The sequence below is a fragment of the Biomphalaria glabrata genome, chromosome 12, assembly GCF_947242115.1.
Source record: "Biomphalaria glabrata chromosome 12, xgBioGlab47.1, whole genome shotgun sequence".
In the NCBI taxonomy this organism is placed as follows: Eukaryota; Metazoa; Mollusca; class Gastropoda; family Planorbidae; genus Biomphalaria; species Biomphalaria glabrata.
In genome coordinates, this window is record NC_074722.1 from 32,441,720 (window position 1) to 32,459,192 (window position 17,473).

Consider the following 17,473-nt stretch of genomic DNA (forward strand, 5'->3'; position numbering starts at 1 on the left):
GTGGCAGCTTGGCTATTTTAGTATTGAAGTAGCCAACATTAAGAGCATACATAGATCTTAATGAAGTAACTTTCTTGTATTGGAACAAAAAAACATTGTTTCTCGCTCGGAAGAGACTAAATGACGATTTGAGTACTCGCAAAGTGAACTACAATTGTATGTTGTCTTATATTAGTACAAGAATGATTGACACTGCTTTCGCATGTATTAATTTAGTAATTAGCGTCCAAAAGTGGAATACAATTTTATTTAATACCAATTACTTATAGTAAGTTTTAATGCGACAATTTTTAGCAGCGTGTTTATTTAAATAACAAGTTTTTAAACAACCTATTTATAGCAAACTGTTATTTACAACTTATTTCTACTACTAACAACATGTTTCTAGAAAAGTGTTTATAGCAGAATTTTTATCATTCTGGTTCTAACAAAATGTTTATAGCAAATAGTTTTGCTGAACAAATGAAGAAAACAGCACACTATTTTTCCTTGGCACAGTCTGCAAAAGAGCTCACAGCTCAGCAGCAATAAAGCTGGCTAGAAGAAGAAGAAGAAGAATAGCAAACAGTTTCTCACAATCTATTTCTGGGACAATGTTTCTACCTCTAGCAATATGTTTCAATAATTAAGTTCTACTTTAACAGAAGTAGCTTGTGGCCCAGGCTCGTCTTGATGGTCCCAGGTTTAAACCCATTTCGTCATGAGAGAGGTTCGGACTAGAAAGAAGATTACCCACTCTAAAAAACATCCGAAACATGTAAAACAAAGAACAAACTAGCAACACCTGATTTTAGCAAATTGTTTCTGACACTTTGTTTTTTTCCCTGCCCTTTACATTCTCAACGGTATGCCTTTGTTACTTTTTTCTTTGTTCCCATGTTCTGAATCCGCTTGATTTGTACTATGAAACTAAAGAGCAAATAGCAAAAGTGCTGTGCCTGATTCTCCTTTGTGTCATGAAATGTCTTCCTGTTAGAAAACAAAATGTCTTCCTGTGCTAACTGCGTGATGATCATTGTTAAGAGATTAATGACTCGTTTTTTTAAGGGCGCCATATCTTATCTTATATAAACAGACGTCAAAAAAGAAGATGATTACGTCCTACGCGTCATGCATTTGCAAAAGATAGAGAGGAATGGAGAACTACGGTCGACGAATCTTGCATGGTGCCTCAACGGACCAACAGTCTAAGGGATAGGTCAAGGTCAAGGTAACGTGTGACACATCCAGCGCACACACATTGTCCGCCGGTGGTCGATTTAAATTCTTTTCCCGCCGACCATCGGTCACACGGCAGTGGATTTACTTTAGGTCTCAAATTTGTACCCCACGGCGTTTGTAATCGATCTCCGTCTCGTTCCGAAACCATCTGCAGCCAGGTGCTCTCTCTTCTATGCCAGTTAGAGAAAGTTGAAGATTATTACATCCTAACCCAAACCTCCCGCAAGACGACGGATGGATAATGACGCGCAGGGTTCGAACCAAAGACCAAAGAGACAACAGTCCAGAGCATATATACTACACGACCATTCGACCATCTGAAACTGACTGTTTGTTTGTACATCATGTTCCAATTATTTATGCGCGGCACTAAAAAGTCAAACTTTGTAGGCATTGCACCGTGTAGCACTTGTTCTAATGGCAAAAACCTTCATTGCTGTTTTGTTTCTTTTTTTAGACTATTATGACTTTTATGACATATGACTTTTAATTTTTATTCGATATACAAAGTTATACAAAACTTTTCTACTTGAATATTTATTAGAAACAAGAAAAAAGAAAACCTCTATCCAGTTAAACCTGTATCTAGAAATCTACAAAATCTTTCTTGAATGGACAGGAGTGCTAAGAAAAATGATATCAGTAAAGGTACAGTAATACTACTATATAGACTTAATGTGTTGTGATATCGATCTGGACTTAGATATTGAGATCTATATAGATTTAAATAAGGTTATAAATATGTTTCATATGGATCACGTTACTCATTAATTATTAACGCTAGAGACGCTGTGAATGCAAAAAAACAAAAATAAAATTCATACTCATTTCAAACCTTTCCTGTCTTCTGTATCCCTTAACTAAGACTGACTAAGTTAACTGAATCGATTGGGGGAGCACTGCTGACTCTATAAAAAGTATGTATGATTTGTGAAAGGGCAAAAAAAATGTGAACATACAATATTGACAACAGATTTTTATTAAATTAATACATTTTTACTATCTTATCTGTTAATAGACCTTGCTTTTAATGACCTAAACGTTAGCTCTTGTGATATGAAGGGAGAGTAACCCTTGAAGGATTGTGACAAAAACTCAAACACAAACCTGGCACATTTCGGGTAAAACTTTTTTTTTCCCTGATCGAATTGGACATGGTCAGTATCTCAACTCATGAAAACATAAAGAAACTAGATCAAATACGAACTAGAGCAGTAAGAGGTATAACAGACGAATGTTCCAATTTGATTTCAGTAACAGCATTAATAAAATCACTAAACTAAGAGACACTTCAGGACAGAAGAATAAAAAGTAAAGTAGCTATAATTCATAAAAGACTGAACCAGAACCTACAAATAGAAAATCAAAACCTAATAAAATACTCAGAAAGACACAAAGATAGAGGCGCATTTCTTATTCCATACGCTAGAACAAATTCGTACAAGTTTTTCTTCTTCCCTAGTACCATTAGAGAATGGAATGGGCTGCCTGTATCAGCCAGGAAAACCAACGAATTACCAGAGTTTGAGTCATTGATTAACATGCATGACTAGATAGATGAATGAAATGCGTAGGACGTAATCATCTTCTTTTTTTTTTTTTTTTGAAGTAAAGTCTGTAATGTATAAGAAAGTAAGATAAGATTTAGAAATAATAGTATTAAAGTAGAAAAAGATTAGAATATAATTAAAATGCCCCCTTTTTTTTTACTGCGGACAAATGCCACACCTGTCCCATGACATCATGCTCAGAGGCGGCCTTATGGGATGGCTAGTGGGAACTCGTTCAGGCCCCCTTGATAAAGAGAATCTTTTGTTACCGTCAACCCACCGTTTTTATATTCGTTGCACTGACATGACGCTGGTACAGGGCCCGCGTACTGCTAAGGCCAGCTTTGCTGCGTTAGTTGGCCCCTCAAAACATATGCCTACATTGGATAATAACACCACAGACAAATTATTTCAGTGAATTCGACAATTACGGTATTGTGTTCCGTGATAAACGGGTGAAATTTTTTATGTACGCAAAATTTTGTGTAACACAGACCTAGATATGCTTACAAATCCAAATCAACATAGTTGTAAATTCAGTATATACTTCACCCATTTACAAAATATTTGAAAAGAATAATAAAATACAATTTTATTTTGCAGCCTGCGACATTCGTAAGAGTCATCTTACTGACCTGGAAGTTCAATTAGAAGGAAGAAAATTAAACTTCAATGAATCACTAAAGTCAGCCATCTATCTCTGTTTGAATCCAAAGTTTGAGGCCAAACCCAAAGATATTCGTGTCATCAATGTTTCAGCAGACACATTTGTGGAGTTCCTGGACACTATTAAATTTAACTTGGACAGTCACAAATTACTTGTGGACAATTCAAATTTTAATGGACCTCTGGGAGACTGTCGTAGCTCTGCAGATTCCTGAACTAATTGTAATAGTCGACAAGAAGATTTGCCGGTTAATGTGCGCTGTTGTGGGACTTTATTAAGCACTGGGAAATCCGTCCAGTCTTTCTAAAACGTCGCTATATCTAACTGTTATTCAATTACTATTCAAAACAGCCTACTTCTAACATAACGCCATGTTGGTCTCTTGTTCGCCTAAGTCTACTACGTCATTAGTCTGTCTTACTACGTCATTACTTTTACCGTCGCTAAAACTATACACAATATATTTAACTAACAAAACTAACCTACTCTCTAAACTAGATGCGTAGAAGTTGATGTGAATCGGGTCTTTCCTAAGTAATGTGACGAGTAAGAACAGAGTAGGATTACGAACAAGAAGAATAACGGACAAGACGCCTAAGAGGACGACGCTAGGCTAGCGACGACAGAGGACTGTGCCCTTTTTATTGTTTATTAAATTGTTGAAGTTATCAGCCTGCGTTATTAAGTATATTCTTGATTCATTCTGTTGTTGTGTCATATGGACTCGCATGCACCATTAACATATATATATTTATCAACAAAATAGACCATTAACAGCGCGTACTGTTTTGAGACTTTCTACGTCAGGGCCAGTCTGTATCAATCACATGTCGTCCTCTCCGAAACTCGACTTTATTTGCAACGCCTGTTTATGACAGCTGACAAAATGCATCTATTCTGTGTTTTAAAGTTCCGTGACTTACTGAGCATAGTAAAAGATGATCGCATACGAGTGGAAAGTGAGGACATTGTTTTAAGGTTAATTTTCCTATGGGCTGAAAAACTGAACAACCAAGAAGGAAATTCTGGGGCAAGCGAGGATGAGAGTCCAAAAAGAAGAAAAGTGGACAGTAATGTGCCATGCAAGGAAGAGAATGAGTTAAATGAAAACATTTTTGAGCTCTCTCAGCTAATAAGAGCCTCAAGGTATGGGTTAGCGAGCATTGAATGTCTTCGAGAGCTCTCCAAACATCATTTGTGTCAGAAAGACGAAATAGCAAAGCTCGTCATAACTGAGGCCATCAACTACAAGCTAGACAGAAATACTCACGGATATTATCCTCCATTCACATATCCTAGAAACACCGGTCTTCTCTGCTTCGTGGGTGTATTAGCTGACAAAGATCAAGTCAGTGTGCTGTATCCTGAAACCAATTATTATTGGAAGTGGTTGAGACTTCCCAGATGTCCTTTGCATGCACAAATAATAAATGTCACTCTCTTTGACAACGAAATCTATATAATAAGCAGCACAGACAACGAAAGTATTATCTTTGTGTTTAGAGACAAAAAATATATATTTGTTTTGGATCTTCCCAATAAGAACTTCATTGTTGTCGCTAAAGGAAATTGTATCTACGCCATAGACGGCACAAGCAGAAGCGTCAAATGTGTGTCGCCTAGAGAGACTCCAGTTCTTCACAGCGAGATCAAGTTCCCTGACATGATGAAAAATCCAGAGAGTGCTTTAGACTTTGACAAAAGTATCTTGATTTTCTGTTCCGCTGACTCTGATGAAAGGTCGACAGTGTTTTCTTTAGACGTACCTGAACATAAATGGACTGACTGCGGAAATCTTGAAGGGTCAGCTAAAAATTTGGTTGGATTTAGAATTGAAACAAATTACTTTATCCTACAAAGAGATGGATCGTTAAGCCAGGTGTTGAGGAAACATGATGACAGCATTGACTTTATCTTCATTCAACGTCTGTGGTCTATCCAAATCGCTCTACGTGGTGCCTTCATCTACAGGGACATTCTGTACGTTTTTTCAAATACGCCCTTGAAAAGTTCAAGTCTTTATGGAGTTTCAGGTTTGTTTTGGAGGGCGGAATATTGGTATCAGGAAAGAGAGGTGCGCAACTTTGTGCCTTTTCTGATGCCTTCAAAATATAAGAGGCCAGAGTTCTCCGGTGTCGACGATTCCGAGTCAGAGGATGACTGAGTCACACGATGCAATGACACGATTTTTTGTTTTGCAATTATGAGAGCTTCTTAAAGTTTTAACGAGATCTGTAGACCTTTGTTCTATTTATGTGCAAAAAAGTGATTTGAAGAGGAGGGCGCGACAGGGGAAACTGACGAAAATATGCATACAAGTTCTGGGTAAAGAGTTGACAGCAACAGCGAAAATCACATGACTAACAAACTAGCACAAGCTATTTCATTCAACCACTAATGTTCATACTATTAATTGTTTGGGTGGATTTAACATTCTCTTATGTATTAATGATTTTTTTTTGTTGGCTTTGCTTTTGTTTTTATGTAATTGTTTGTTAGTATCAGGTGTTTTTTGTAATGAAATATGTAAATATTTGTTTATTCAGTTCCTCTTATAACGTTGCAAACTCTGCAAAAAAACCTGTAACGGTGTTTATAGATACTAAGACTGCATATATATGCAAGATAAGAGTTATCCATTCAAGACTTTGTAGTCCATGGGAGACAGATATTGGGAAGCCTGTCTGTTTCTATTGTCGAGTCCATTTATGTTCTGGCACTTCATAACAAACTTACTGCCGACCTTTCATCAGAGTCAGTAGAACATGTAGCATGACATTATGTGGCCAGCACAACGACCAGCCGTCTTTACTTACTCAATGTAAGTCGGGAAACATTAGATTTGGGTGGTCTCTGAGGCGTCCTGGATAGTTGTCATGGAGCAGTACGTCAGTTAACGAGGCAGTCATGTAGCAAGCCATGTAGCAGTAAGTTAGTTAACTAAGTAGTCATGTATCAGTAAGTTAGTTAACCTAGTAACCATGTAGCAGTAAGCTAGTTAACCTAGTAGCCATGTAGCAGTAAGTTAGTTAACCAAGTAGTCATGTAGCAGTAAGTTAGTTAACTAAGTACTCATGTAGCAGTAAGGAAGTTAACCTAGTAACCATGTAGCAGTAAGTTAGTTAACCTAGTAGTCATGTAGCAGTAAGTTAGTTAACTAAGTACTCATGTAGCAGTAAGGAAGTTAACCAAGTAGCCATGTAGCAGTAAGTTAGTTAACCTAGTAGTCATGTAGCAGTAAGTTAGTTAACCTAGTACTCATGTAGCAGTAAGGAAGTTAACCTAGTAGTCATGTAGCAGTAAGTAAGTTAACCAAGTAGTCATGTAGCAGTAAGTTAGTTAACCTAGTAATCATGTAGCAGTAAGGAAGTTAACCAAGTAGCCATATAGCAGTAAGTTAGTTAACCTAGTAGTCATGTAACAGTAAGTTAGTTAACCAAGTAGTCATGTAGCAGTAAGTTAGTTAACCTAGTACTCATGTAGCAGTAAGTTAGTTAACCTAGTAGCCATGTAGCAGTAAGTTAGTTAACCTAGTAGTCATGTAGCAGTAAGTTAGTTAACTAAGTACTCATGTAGCAGTAAGGAAGTTAACCTAGTAACCATGTAGCAGTAAGTTAGTTAACCAAGTTAGTCATGTAGCAGTAAGTTAGTTAACTAAGTACTCATGTAGCAGTAAGGAAGTTAACCTTGTAACTATGTAGCAGTAAGTTAGTTAACCAAGTAGTCATGTAGCAGTAAGTTAGTTAACCAAGTAGTCATGTAGCAGTAAGTTAGTTAACTAAGTACTCATGTAGCAGTAAGGAAGTTAACCTAGTAACCATGTAGCAGTAAGTTAGTTAACCTAGTAGTCATGTAGCAGTAAGTTAGTTAACTAAGTACTCATGTAGCAGTAAGGAAGTTAACCTAGTAGTCATGTAGCAGTACGTTAGTTAACCAAGTAGTCATGTAGCAGTAAGTTAGTTAACCTAGTAATCATGTAGCAGTAAGGAAGTTAACCAAGTAGCCATGTAGCAGTAAGTTAGTTAACCTAGTAGTCATGTAGCAGTAAGTTAGTTAACCAAGTAGTCATGTAGCAGTAAGTTAGTTAACCTAGTACTCATGTAGCAGTAAGTTAGTTAACCTAGTAGCCATGTAGCAGTAAGTTAGTTAACTAAGTACTCATGTAGCAGTAAGGAAGTTAACCTTGTAACTATGTAGCAGTAAGTTAGTTAACCAAGTAGTCATGTAGCAGTAAGTTAGTTAACCAAGTAGTCATGTAGCAGTAAGTTAGTTAACTAAGTACTCATGTAGCAGTAAGGAAGTTAACCTTGTAACTATGTAGCAGTAAGTTAGTTAACCAAGTAGTCATGTAGCAGTAAGTTAGTTAACCTAGTAGTCATGTAGCAGTAAGTTAGTTAACCAAGTACTCATGTAGCGTAAGGTATTTAAAAAGCAGTCATATAGTAACAAGTCAGTTAACGAAGCAAACATGTAGCAGAAGTTTAGTTAACTAAGTAGTCATGTAGCAGTAGGGTAGCTAAGCAGGTAGCAATGTCGGGTTAAGTTAGCTAGCCAAGTAATCGAGTTTTAAGTATTAGATCAAGAAACTATGTGGTGTACCGTTGGCAGTCAGTCATGGAGAATCACAATGTCATCATCTTGGAATGAGAAAAACGACCAACAAAGTATGTGTGGTGCCGTAACGGTCATACAAACTACTGAATGGGTGAATTTGGTGAATCGACCGGAAAGTTGATCCGATGTTTCAGTAAAGTAACTAACACATGTACCGGAAGCTCAAAATTGGAACCAGTGAAATCTGCCCATGTGGAGTATCACCAGAGAATGCCGACCACGTCCTCCAAAACTGCTCTCTTTACCAAGAGGCCCGTATAAGACACTGGCCCCAAAACACATCAACAGAAAGAAAACTATATGGAGAGCTCCCTGATTTGGAAACCACTGGGCAGTTCATCTCATGTATTGGTCTACTCATCTGAACACTCCAACATAACAATGAGAACGAAGAAGAAGATGTAAAGTAACTAATGTGAGAGATGCCGTGTGAGAAATATCGATAGGAGTATGTACCAAGTAATGGTATGGATTGAAGTTGATCCGTTTATTGTGTAATTCAAGACAGTGTGAATCGTATTTAAGTGTCGTGTTCATAGGGACTAGAATTATCTTGTACCATCTCTGGAAGAGACAGTTGGAGAGCTCTCACAAAGGCGGCGGGAAACACATTTGAGACCCAAAGGAAAGCCATTATTAAAGATAGGCGCAAAGGACGGAAAGAAAACTTAAACAGACCGCAGTGGGCAACGGCTTTGTCTGCATGAGATGTGGAAGAATATGCAGGTCGCAAGTGGGTTTGCGTAGTCATCGTTAATCTTAGGAATCGAAGACATTGTCATTATTATTTTTCATGTAAAAATATATTGAAAGTATGAGAGTTCATTATGTGAAACATTCAGAAATGTAAAACTCAACAACAGTAGTGACAAGAATCGTATTACACTGTTAAGTTTGAGTGTCGAGAAATCAACAGGGGTGCTCAACCTGTGGGTCGTTTCTCATTAAGTAATATCTATTCCCCTTATTTTAAAATCAATCAAAATAATTAATGAACACATTTTTATTGACTCAAGTCTGGTCAGGTTCAATGATTAATTGTGCAAAGTTTTAACTTGATCCTATAATGGGAAACGAGAGGATAAACATTTTACCAGACAGAGTTGATATAAGCTTTGTAAAAAAAAATATGTCTCTTTCCTTACACAATACAAATTGCCCACCATAGGTCATTCAGGGTCCAAATTCGAAAGTTTCTCACACCGGGGACCCCTCATAAGAGGTCCCACAAATGAATGTCCTAATTATTTTTTTACATTAAATATTAAATATTACGCCACCGCCATGCAATCTTGTTATTCACGTGGAGCCAAAAATACTAGACAACATTGATAAGGATGATGTTATAGATGCCTTTAATGAAAGACCTGTGGCGATAGGAATTAAGATTTGTCACTTGTGCATTTTCTCACCAATAAACAACGGTATAATTCAATAAAAGAGTCTTAATGATTATTTTTGGCAAATAAAAGTTATGTAATGTACCAATTGGAATTTAGACATATATTTTTTAAGTACATTATATCATGCCATGGTTTCCAATGTCAAAATGCAGGGGCTCCTGAAAAGGTCAAGCCCCCTGGGTCCTCAAATCCCTTGATACGCCACTGAGGTAAAAAGAAAAAGGTTAGCGCCGAGCCCCGCCCGGAATTAAACACCTTGCCGACTTGAGGGAAAACCTGCCGCATCTTCAATACTATCTCCATTAAAAAAATTGTTACGCTTAAAATTTATGTAGGCAACATTATATTGAAAAAGAGTATTGCCCATAGGTCTATTATATGTTGCAAAGTATTTATTTTATGTAAAACTTCAAGTGAAAGTGTTTTAACTATAAAATTGCATTAAACCTTATAACTTAATTTTGCTATTACATAATTTCATAACATCGAACCGAGCCGATTTCGAACTTTAAACCTGACCGAACCCGAACTATACTCGTCATCGAACCGAACCGAAGTCGAACATAAATCTGACCGAACTGAACCGAACCCGAACTTTAAAAGTTGGGTTCGATTCCAATCTCTAATTATATTATGTGGCCAGCACAACGACCAACCGCCTTTACTTTCCCCACCTAGAGTCAGGTAGCCATTGGAGTTGGGTGAACTCAGGGGCGCCCTAAAAATCCTGAAATTCAAAATCCCAGTCTGCACAGTGATTCAAACCCAGGACCTTAGGTTCGGAAGCCATGCGCTTAACCTTAACGACCGCGCCACCAGCTATTTATGCGCGGCTCTAAAAGTAATCAATACTCTGTGGACAGTGCACTGTATAGCACGTCTGCTATTACTTGACGTCCTAGTTATAGACACCGATGCTTGGTTTCTGGTTTCTGGTGAGACTACTAATCACATTTAGATATTGTTTACATTAAACTAAATCTACATTCCTTCTTTAACAAGAAACAAGGACAACAAAATCCCCAGACAGATAAATCTAGAAATCCACAAAATCATTCTTGAATGGACAGGAATAGAAGAAAAAGTTATAACATTACAGGTAAGTCGAACTATTTAGATCTAGATAATCTAGATCTAGCTAGATCTATCCTTTCATATTTAGATCTATATTTTAGTAAGAGTAAGGTTTTAAAATAGATTAATAATGGCAATATCTTCTATTTGGAAGATGAATCCTTTTATTGAACCATAATCTTCAAATACATTAACAAAATTTAATAAAATACTCAGTAAGACACAAAGATAAAGGCACATTCCTCGTTCCATATGCTAGGACAAATTTGAAGAAATGCTCCTTCTTCCCTAGTGCTATTAGAGCATTTAATGGGTTGTCTGAGCCAGCCAGGAAAACCAGTGACTTGGCAGAATTTAAGTCATTGGTTAACATGCATGACTAGATGCTATACGTGTAGGACGTAATCATCTTCTTTTTTGAAGTAACGTCTGAATTTTATAAGATAAAAAGTAAAGTAGTTTCCCCTTTCAGACCTTGTGGTCTATAGGGCAGATGATGTAAAGGTAATCTGATTATGTGGCCTACGGTTAACGAGGATATCATGCGGCCAGCACAACGACCAACCGCCTTTACTTTTCCCTAACTAATGTCAGGTATCCATTAGAGCTGGGTGGAATCAGAGGCACCGCTGGGTGGAATCGGAGGCACCCAAGGATCCCGAAATAAAAATCCCAGTCTTCACCAGGATTCGAACCCGGGACCCAAGCGCTTTACCGCTCAGCCACCGCGCCTCCCATTTTATAAGATAAGATAACGGTGAATTACTAGGAACATAGTTTGCCACTTAATGACGAATCTTTAAAACTTTAGTTCAGTTTTTTTTTTAATTTAATGAACAAAATTGAGGGTAAAAGTAACGTCTTCGACATCGCGTAGAAAACAAAATAATTGGTGTAACGTACCAAATCATTAAATCCTATACCTATACTCTCAAGCGATAAATTCTTGTATATATATAGAGAGAAATTTTATTTCGAAAACGGCTCTAGCGATTTTCAATAAAATTTTAAGGTATATTTAAATAAATGAGAAAAAAATTCTCAACTCATTGGTCATAAGGGGAAAACTCGAGCTCGACCGTTATATAGGTTTAAAAATGTTTCGTTATCGAAAAATTAATTTTGGCAAGAATGTTTTATGAATGAAAATTTTCCATGAAGTCAAACGGGGGAAAAAACGATTACGTCACTAGGCTTACAGCAGTACACTAAGACATTTCTTTGCAAACAAGAATAAAGTTATAATGAATCAATGGGCCTAATTAAACATTTGCGCACCATCTTATTGTAGATTGATTTATTATGGAACTATGGAAGAAAAATAATGAAATTTAACTTCCCGATGTATGATTAGTTATAGTGTTTTAAGTGCTATATAAATTGTTTACACTTTAATAGCGTAGAGACATGTAGGTGATTTTGCTTTGTTGTTATTTTGCTGGTAAGTATCACGGTGTGTTCAAGCTTCGAAGTCTACTGTCCCGTACCAAAACAAAGGAAATGGTCATAGCACAGCTTCTCTACGGCTTACTTGCTCCCACTAAACATGATATCTAGCTTGCGGTCAACGAGTTTGCGTACGCTGCAGCCTCTTTTGATTCATCTGTAAACCTCGGTAAAAAACTTGGGGTTAGGGCGTGGAGACAGAAGGACCAAGAGAGATGGAATGGAAGGATGTGCTGAAGCAGGCCAGAGTCCTCCATGGGCAGTAGCGCCACTGAGATGGATGGATGGCAAAAGCCGGTATGTGCTTCTTATAGTCCGACAGTCAGGCTAGGCAGGGCACGTATCCCGTATGGAAGACGAACATATGCCAAAGGCAATGTGGTTGGCGACAGAGGTGCCCAACGGAAACGTTTCTTTAGAAAACTAACGCAATGATTTAAGTCTATTAAGAACAAATGCGCCATTTTACTTTGTCACAAAGTGCCTGTCTTACACTATAACGTAGAGATTTTGCATCACTTGATGCTTCGTACTAAAGCCATAATGAATCAACTAATTGCAATATAAAATGTAAGAACGTAACCAGAGTAGAAGTTAAACTGCAAAGACTTTCTTCCAAGCCAATAAAAGCTCAATAGTTTTAAAAAGATACAACGTGAGCTGTGATTTGTCTAGACTGTAGGAGAACTTAAGAGACGTTATGTTTAAGTCGCCATGTACAATTACAGTTAGAACTAACAGAACACTAAAACAACTCTCAACAGTCTTTACCCGATCGTTCATTTTCGTAATTGCAGAAATATTCCCAAAATGACTTCGGGTATATATCCTTCCTTAAGAAATTATTTAACCGAGCGAGTCTCGGCCACCTGGTACTCTATCAAATTGCTGATCCTGTTACGTTCACGTGAGCGACGAAGTGAATAAACTAAAACCATGATTCGTATTTTTTCAAAACTTTTACTTTTCTCTGTATCCCCCGGGTCGATGGAGGGACCACTGCTGACTTAATATTTACAAAGCTTATATTAGCTCACTCTGTCTAAACATTTTTGATTCTCTGTATTTTCCCATCAAGCCTATTAGTGCACCAGGCCTAGAAAAGTAGAAATTTCAGAAACTGACAACGTTCTCATAATAAAGTGGTTCAAGAGTCATCAAGGGGAATAATTCAACCTATAGAACATCTGTTAAGTTCGATTTCTTTCCCTTGTTCATGATAATAAACAAAATAATTAATTACCAAAATAATTGGTAATTCTTTTTTTTTTATTCTTGTGTATTTTAGGTAAAAGAAATAATTGTGCAAAATTTTAGCTTACTCCAAGATTTGATGTGGGAGAAGTAACCTTGTACAAACTTTTTGCCAGAAGACTCTGAACGGTTTTTGACCACGACCCATCCCCTGCCCCCCCCCCTTACCTTCCAAAAAAGAAATATCCAGGTTAAACGAATATAGGTAAATCTACTAGATTTTATAATATTTTAAAGATAGGCCTTTACATTTAGACTAGAAGATGGTTCGTAAAATGTTCTGGGAAATTAATATATTACACTATTTAATGAGATAGGATGTAGATGAGGAAATACTCAAAAGACTTGGTCTGTTCAAGATAAAGATTTTCTAATTCTATATCGAAATTTAAATATATTTTTTTTACACTCGGAAAAATTATAACGGTCAAACTAAGAGTTTTCCCTGTGTGGTTAATGAGCTAGTATTTCACTCATTTTGAAATATTTAAAAGACTATATTTTTTTTTGTTGTTGTTGTTTTTAAGATTGTCCTTCTTGCGACAGACTTCAAACTGATCTTGATGTTCAAATAGAAGGAAGAAAAATGAATCTCACCCAGCAACTAACGTTAACTATCTACAACTTTTATACCAAAAATACAACGATTGAAAGCCTACGTAAGGACAGTCACGTGATCAATATTTCAGAAGAGAAGTTCAAGGAGTTCCTTGACACTATCAGTGTTTACGATTCCGACTTCCGTTCCTTTTGGAGTATTGACAGCCTTTTAGAAATCTGGGAGACTGTGAGAGTGCTGCAGATTCCAGAACTTATTGTAATCTGTGAGAACAACATTGGTCGTGTGATCTGCAGAGAATATTTTGAGACCATCTATGTGACGGCCAAACTCTACCAGTCACATGGCGTAGTCTGCCAAGCTAAAGTTTTTCTGAAACGTCTGCTTATGACAGCAGATGAAATGCATCTCTATTCCATTTTATCATTCAAAGACTTTCTTAGCATTATAAAAGATAATCGCCTATTAGTGAGAAGTGAAGACATTGTTTTGAGGTCCATTTTCCTATGGGCTGAAAAACTGGACAAACAAGAAGGAGGTTCTGGAGCAAACGAGGATGACCAGCAGTGTCCGAAAAGAAGAAAACTGGACAGTAACGTGCCATGCAAGGAAGAGAACGTTTTAAATGAAAACACTTCTGAGCTCTCTCAGCTGTTAAGAGCCTCAAGGTATGGGTTAGCGAGCATTGAATGTCTTCAAGAGCTCTCCAAACATCATTTGTGTGATAAAGACAAAGAAGCAAAGCTCATCCTAACTAAAGCCATCAACTACAATCTAGACAGAGATACTCATGGATACTGGCCTCCATTCGCATATCCTAGAAACCCCGGTCTTTTCTGCCTCGTGGGTGTATTAGCTGACAAAGATCAGGTCAGTGTTTTAAGCCTGGAACCCCTTAAAACAGACTTAGACAGCTGGATGAGGTTTCCCAGATGTCCCTTACATACGCAAATAACAAATTTAACTGTGTTTGACAACGAGCTCTATGTTATAAGCAGCACGGGCTTTGAAAGTTTGATCTTTGTTTATAAAAACACGAGATGGAATTTTGTTTTCGATCTTCCAAATAAAGACTTCATTGTCATCTCCAAAGGAAACTTGATCTACGCCATAGACGGCACAAGCAGCAGCGTCAAATGTGTGTCGCCGAGAGAGACTCCAGTTCTTTGCAGCGAGATCAAGTTCCCCGACATGATGAGAACTCCAGAGAGTGCTTTAGAATTTGACAAAAGTATCTTGATTTTCTGTTCCACTGACTCTGATGTAAAGTCGACAGTGATTTCTTTAGACGTACCTGAACATAAATGGACTGACTGTGGACATCTTGAAGGGTCAGCAAAATATTTGGTTGGTTTTAGAAATGAAACAAGCTACTTTATCCTACAAAGAGATGGATCAATCAGCCAAGTGTTGAGGAAACAAGATGACAGCATTGAATTTATATTCATTCAACGTCTGTGGTCGATCCAAAGTGCTCTTTGTGGTGCCTTCATCTACAGAGACATTCTGTACGTCTTTTCAAATACGCCCTTGGAGAATGTTTGTCTTCATGGAGTCTCCGGCTTGTCATGTAGGACAGAGTATTGGTACCAGGAACAAGGGGCGTGTAAGTTTGTCCAGTTTTTCATGCCTACAGACGATGATTTAAGATTCGAAGAGGACTCTGATCATGATATGGAAGATGAGGATGAAAACTGAAAGTAAGATTTTTTTTAGAATTTCTAAGCAAATTATTTATAGTTTCGAACCAAAAAAAAAATATTTTAAGGAAATGAAGTCATCGGGGAAGTTCACAAAATAATCATCAAACCGCAATGTGTTTAGCCACGAGTGCTGGGTAATGGGTTCAAGACAAGAGTGAAGATTAAATGACCAGCAAACTATTTCAAGACATTTTATTCAACCGCTAGTGATTTTTGCCAGGTCAACATGGGAAGAAATTTAAATACAAAATTGTAAGAAATTTCTTTGTCTTTGCGTTTCTTTTTCTGTTAGGTTAATATTTGTCAATATTACGAGTTGTTGTTTTTTTATACGTTACCGGACATGACATTGAACTATTAAATATATTTGTACTTTTTAGACAAGTGGTACAATCGTTCTAAAAGACTTGACAAGAAAAGGTTTTAATAAGGTAACGGCTCTATAAGAGCGACACACAGGGCTTAAAGAACGGTCAGTTTAATAGTGGGGGAAAAAAGACACAGTTTTGCTCTTGGCGGAATGGTGCTTGCAAGATAGGGAGATGTGCATAGTCTTACAACACGACAAGAATGTGAGTCTATAACCGCTCTAAGAGAGCTTGCATATAGGCCTATTCATTTAGTAAATAAGTGTCCGATGCTTGTGCACAATTTTGTAAATTTTATTTAACTTATATTACCTTTTATTATTAATATTTCTAACAAGCCGTTTCTAAAAATCTGTTTCTAACATATTGTTTCTAGAAAAATGGTTTTACTACTAAAAACCAATTTCTATCAAAATGTTTTAATTTCTAGAAAAGTTTTTTTTTTTACAAACAACCTATTTCTATCAAAATGTTTCTAACAACCTATTAGTAGCGAACTATTTTTAGCAAAGTGTTTTTAACAACCCGTTTTTAGCAACCTACTTCTAGCACACTGTTTATACTACTAGAGAACTTTTTCTATCGAACTGTTTTTAACCGCATATTTCGAAAAAAACTTTGCTAGCAAAATATTTTTACACGTAGCAACCTATTCGTATTAAACTGTTGCTATCAAACTGTTTCTAAAAACTTGTTTCTAGCCAAGGTTGCAATGATGTCAAATTTCTTTCATTTTACATTCTCAATGCTGTGTCTTTGTTTCTTGTATTTGCTTCGTTTCTCTTGCCAGCTTAATTTTTATAATGAAACGAATAATCCAAAAATAACCATGGATCATAGACATAAATAAATATCTATGCCATGGATGTGCTGCCCCTTCGTTCCCTTCGCGCACGTCAGCCCATCCAGAAGCCCTTCAAAAAGCGATTCAGAAACCTCGTAACAATGGGCATTACGTCGATAGCACAGAAACATTTTTATTTATTTTAATTTTTTTTTTTTGACTAAAGACATTTTATAACACCAGATACGAGTCAAACAAAAACACTTGGATATTTGCACCGTTTATTTCAGAGATTATTTTTCCGATTTTTTTTTCAAAATCCTTGACTCTGTCTAACAAGTCTTCAGATTGATCTTGGTTCAAAAGGAGATCTAACAAAGCCAATTTTTAATGTGGACATCAAAAAAGCAATGGGAATGGCGGGAAGTGTAGTTTCCATGGGAACCACACTGTTATTCATTGGCTCTACGTGTATATCGGTGCCATGTTAATAAGTTTGACTGGTACAGTAACAAATCGACAAGATATATTCCATAATTATAATTTTTTTTTTGTAGAAGGTCGTGGAGGAAGAGGGTCAGGAAGTTTCAGCCGCTTGACCAGTTAAGTGTATCGAGGTTAAGATAAACATTTTTTTTTACAACCCGACCAATCCGTTTCCCGTTTAGAAAAAAAAGAACGATTTATTCAAATACATTTTGTCATTAGAATGACTTGGATTAATATGTCATGAAAAATATCCAATGAGGACCAATGCAATACTTAAGTCTTGAAAGAGCAACAAACAAAAAATCTAGTGTAGCCTTTGATATTCCGATATGGAGCATATA

At 36.9% G+C, this 17,473-nt stretch overlaps 3 protein-coding genes across 3 annotated transcripts in view; 2 read left to right on the forward strand and 1 right to left on the reverse strand.

The window, feature by feature from the left end:
- Nucleotides 1–17,473, reverse strand: part of LOC106062356 (uncharacterized) — a 124,889-nt gene that overhangs the window by 46,150 nt on the left and 61,266 nt on the right. The gene's annotated exons all lie outside the window — the stretch shown is intronic.
- LOC106069285 (uncharacterized) lies at nucleotides 1,691–5,830 on the forward strand. Its single transcript, XM_056007084.1, has 2 exons — nucleotides 1,691–1,869; nucleotides 3,375–5,830. Exon 2 carries the CDS (start codon nucleotides 4,310–4,312, stop codon nucleotides 5,600–5,602), a length of 1,293 nt encoding a protein of 430 aa, XP_055863059.1. The 5' UTR covers nucleotides 1,691–1,869; nucleotides 3,375–4,309; the 3' UTR covers nucleotides 5,603–5,830.
- Nucleotides 10,334–15,753, forward strand: LOC106069286 (uncharacterized). The gene is made up of 2 exons (XM_013228906.2): nucleotides 10,334–10,554; nucleotides 13,757–15,753. The coding sequence occupies exons 1-2, from the start codon at nucleotides 10,518–10,520 to the stop codon at nucleotides 15,484–15,486; spliced, it is 1,767 nt and encodes a 588-aa protein (XP_013084360.2). The 5' UTR covers nucleotides 10,334–10,517; the 3' UTR covers nucleotides 15,487–15,753.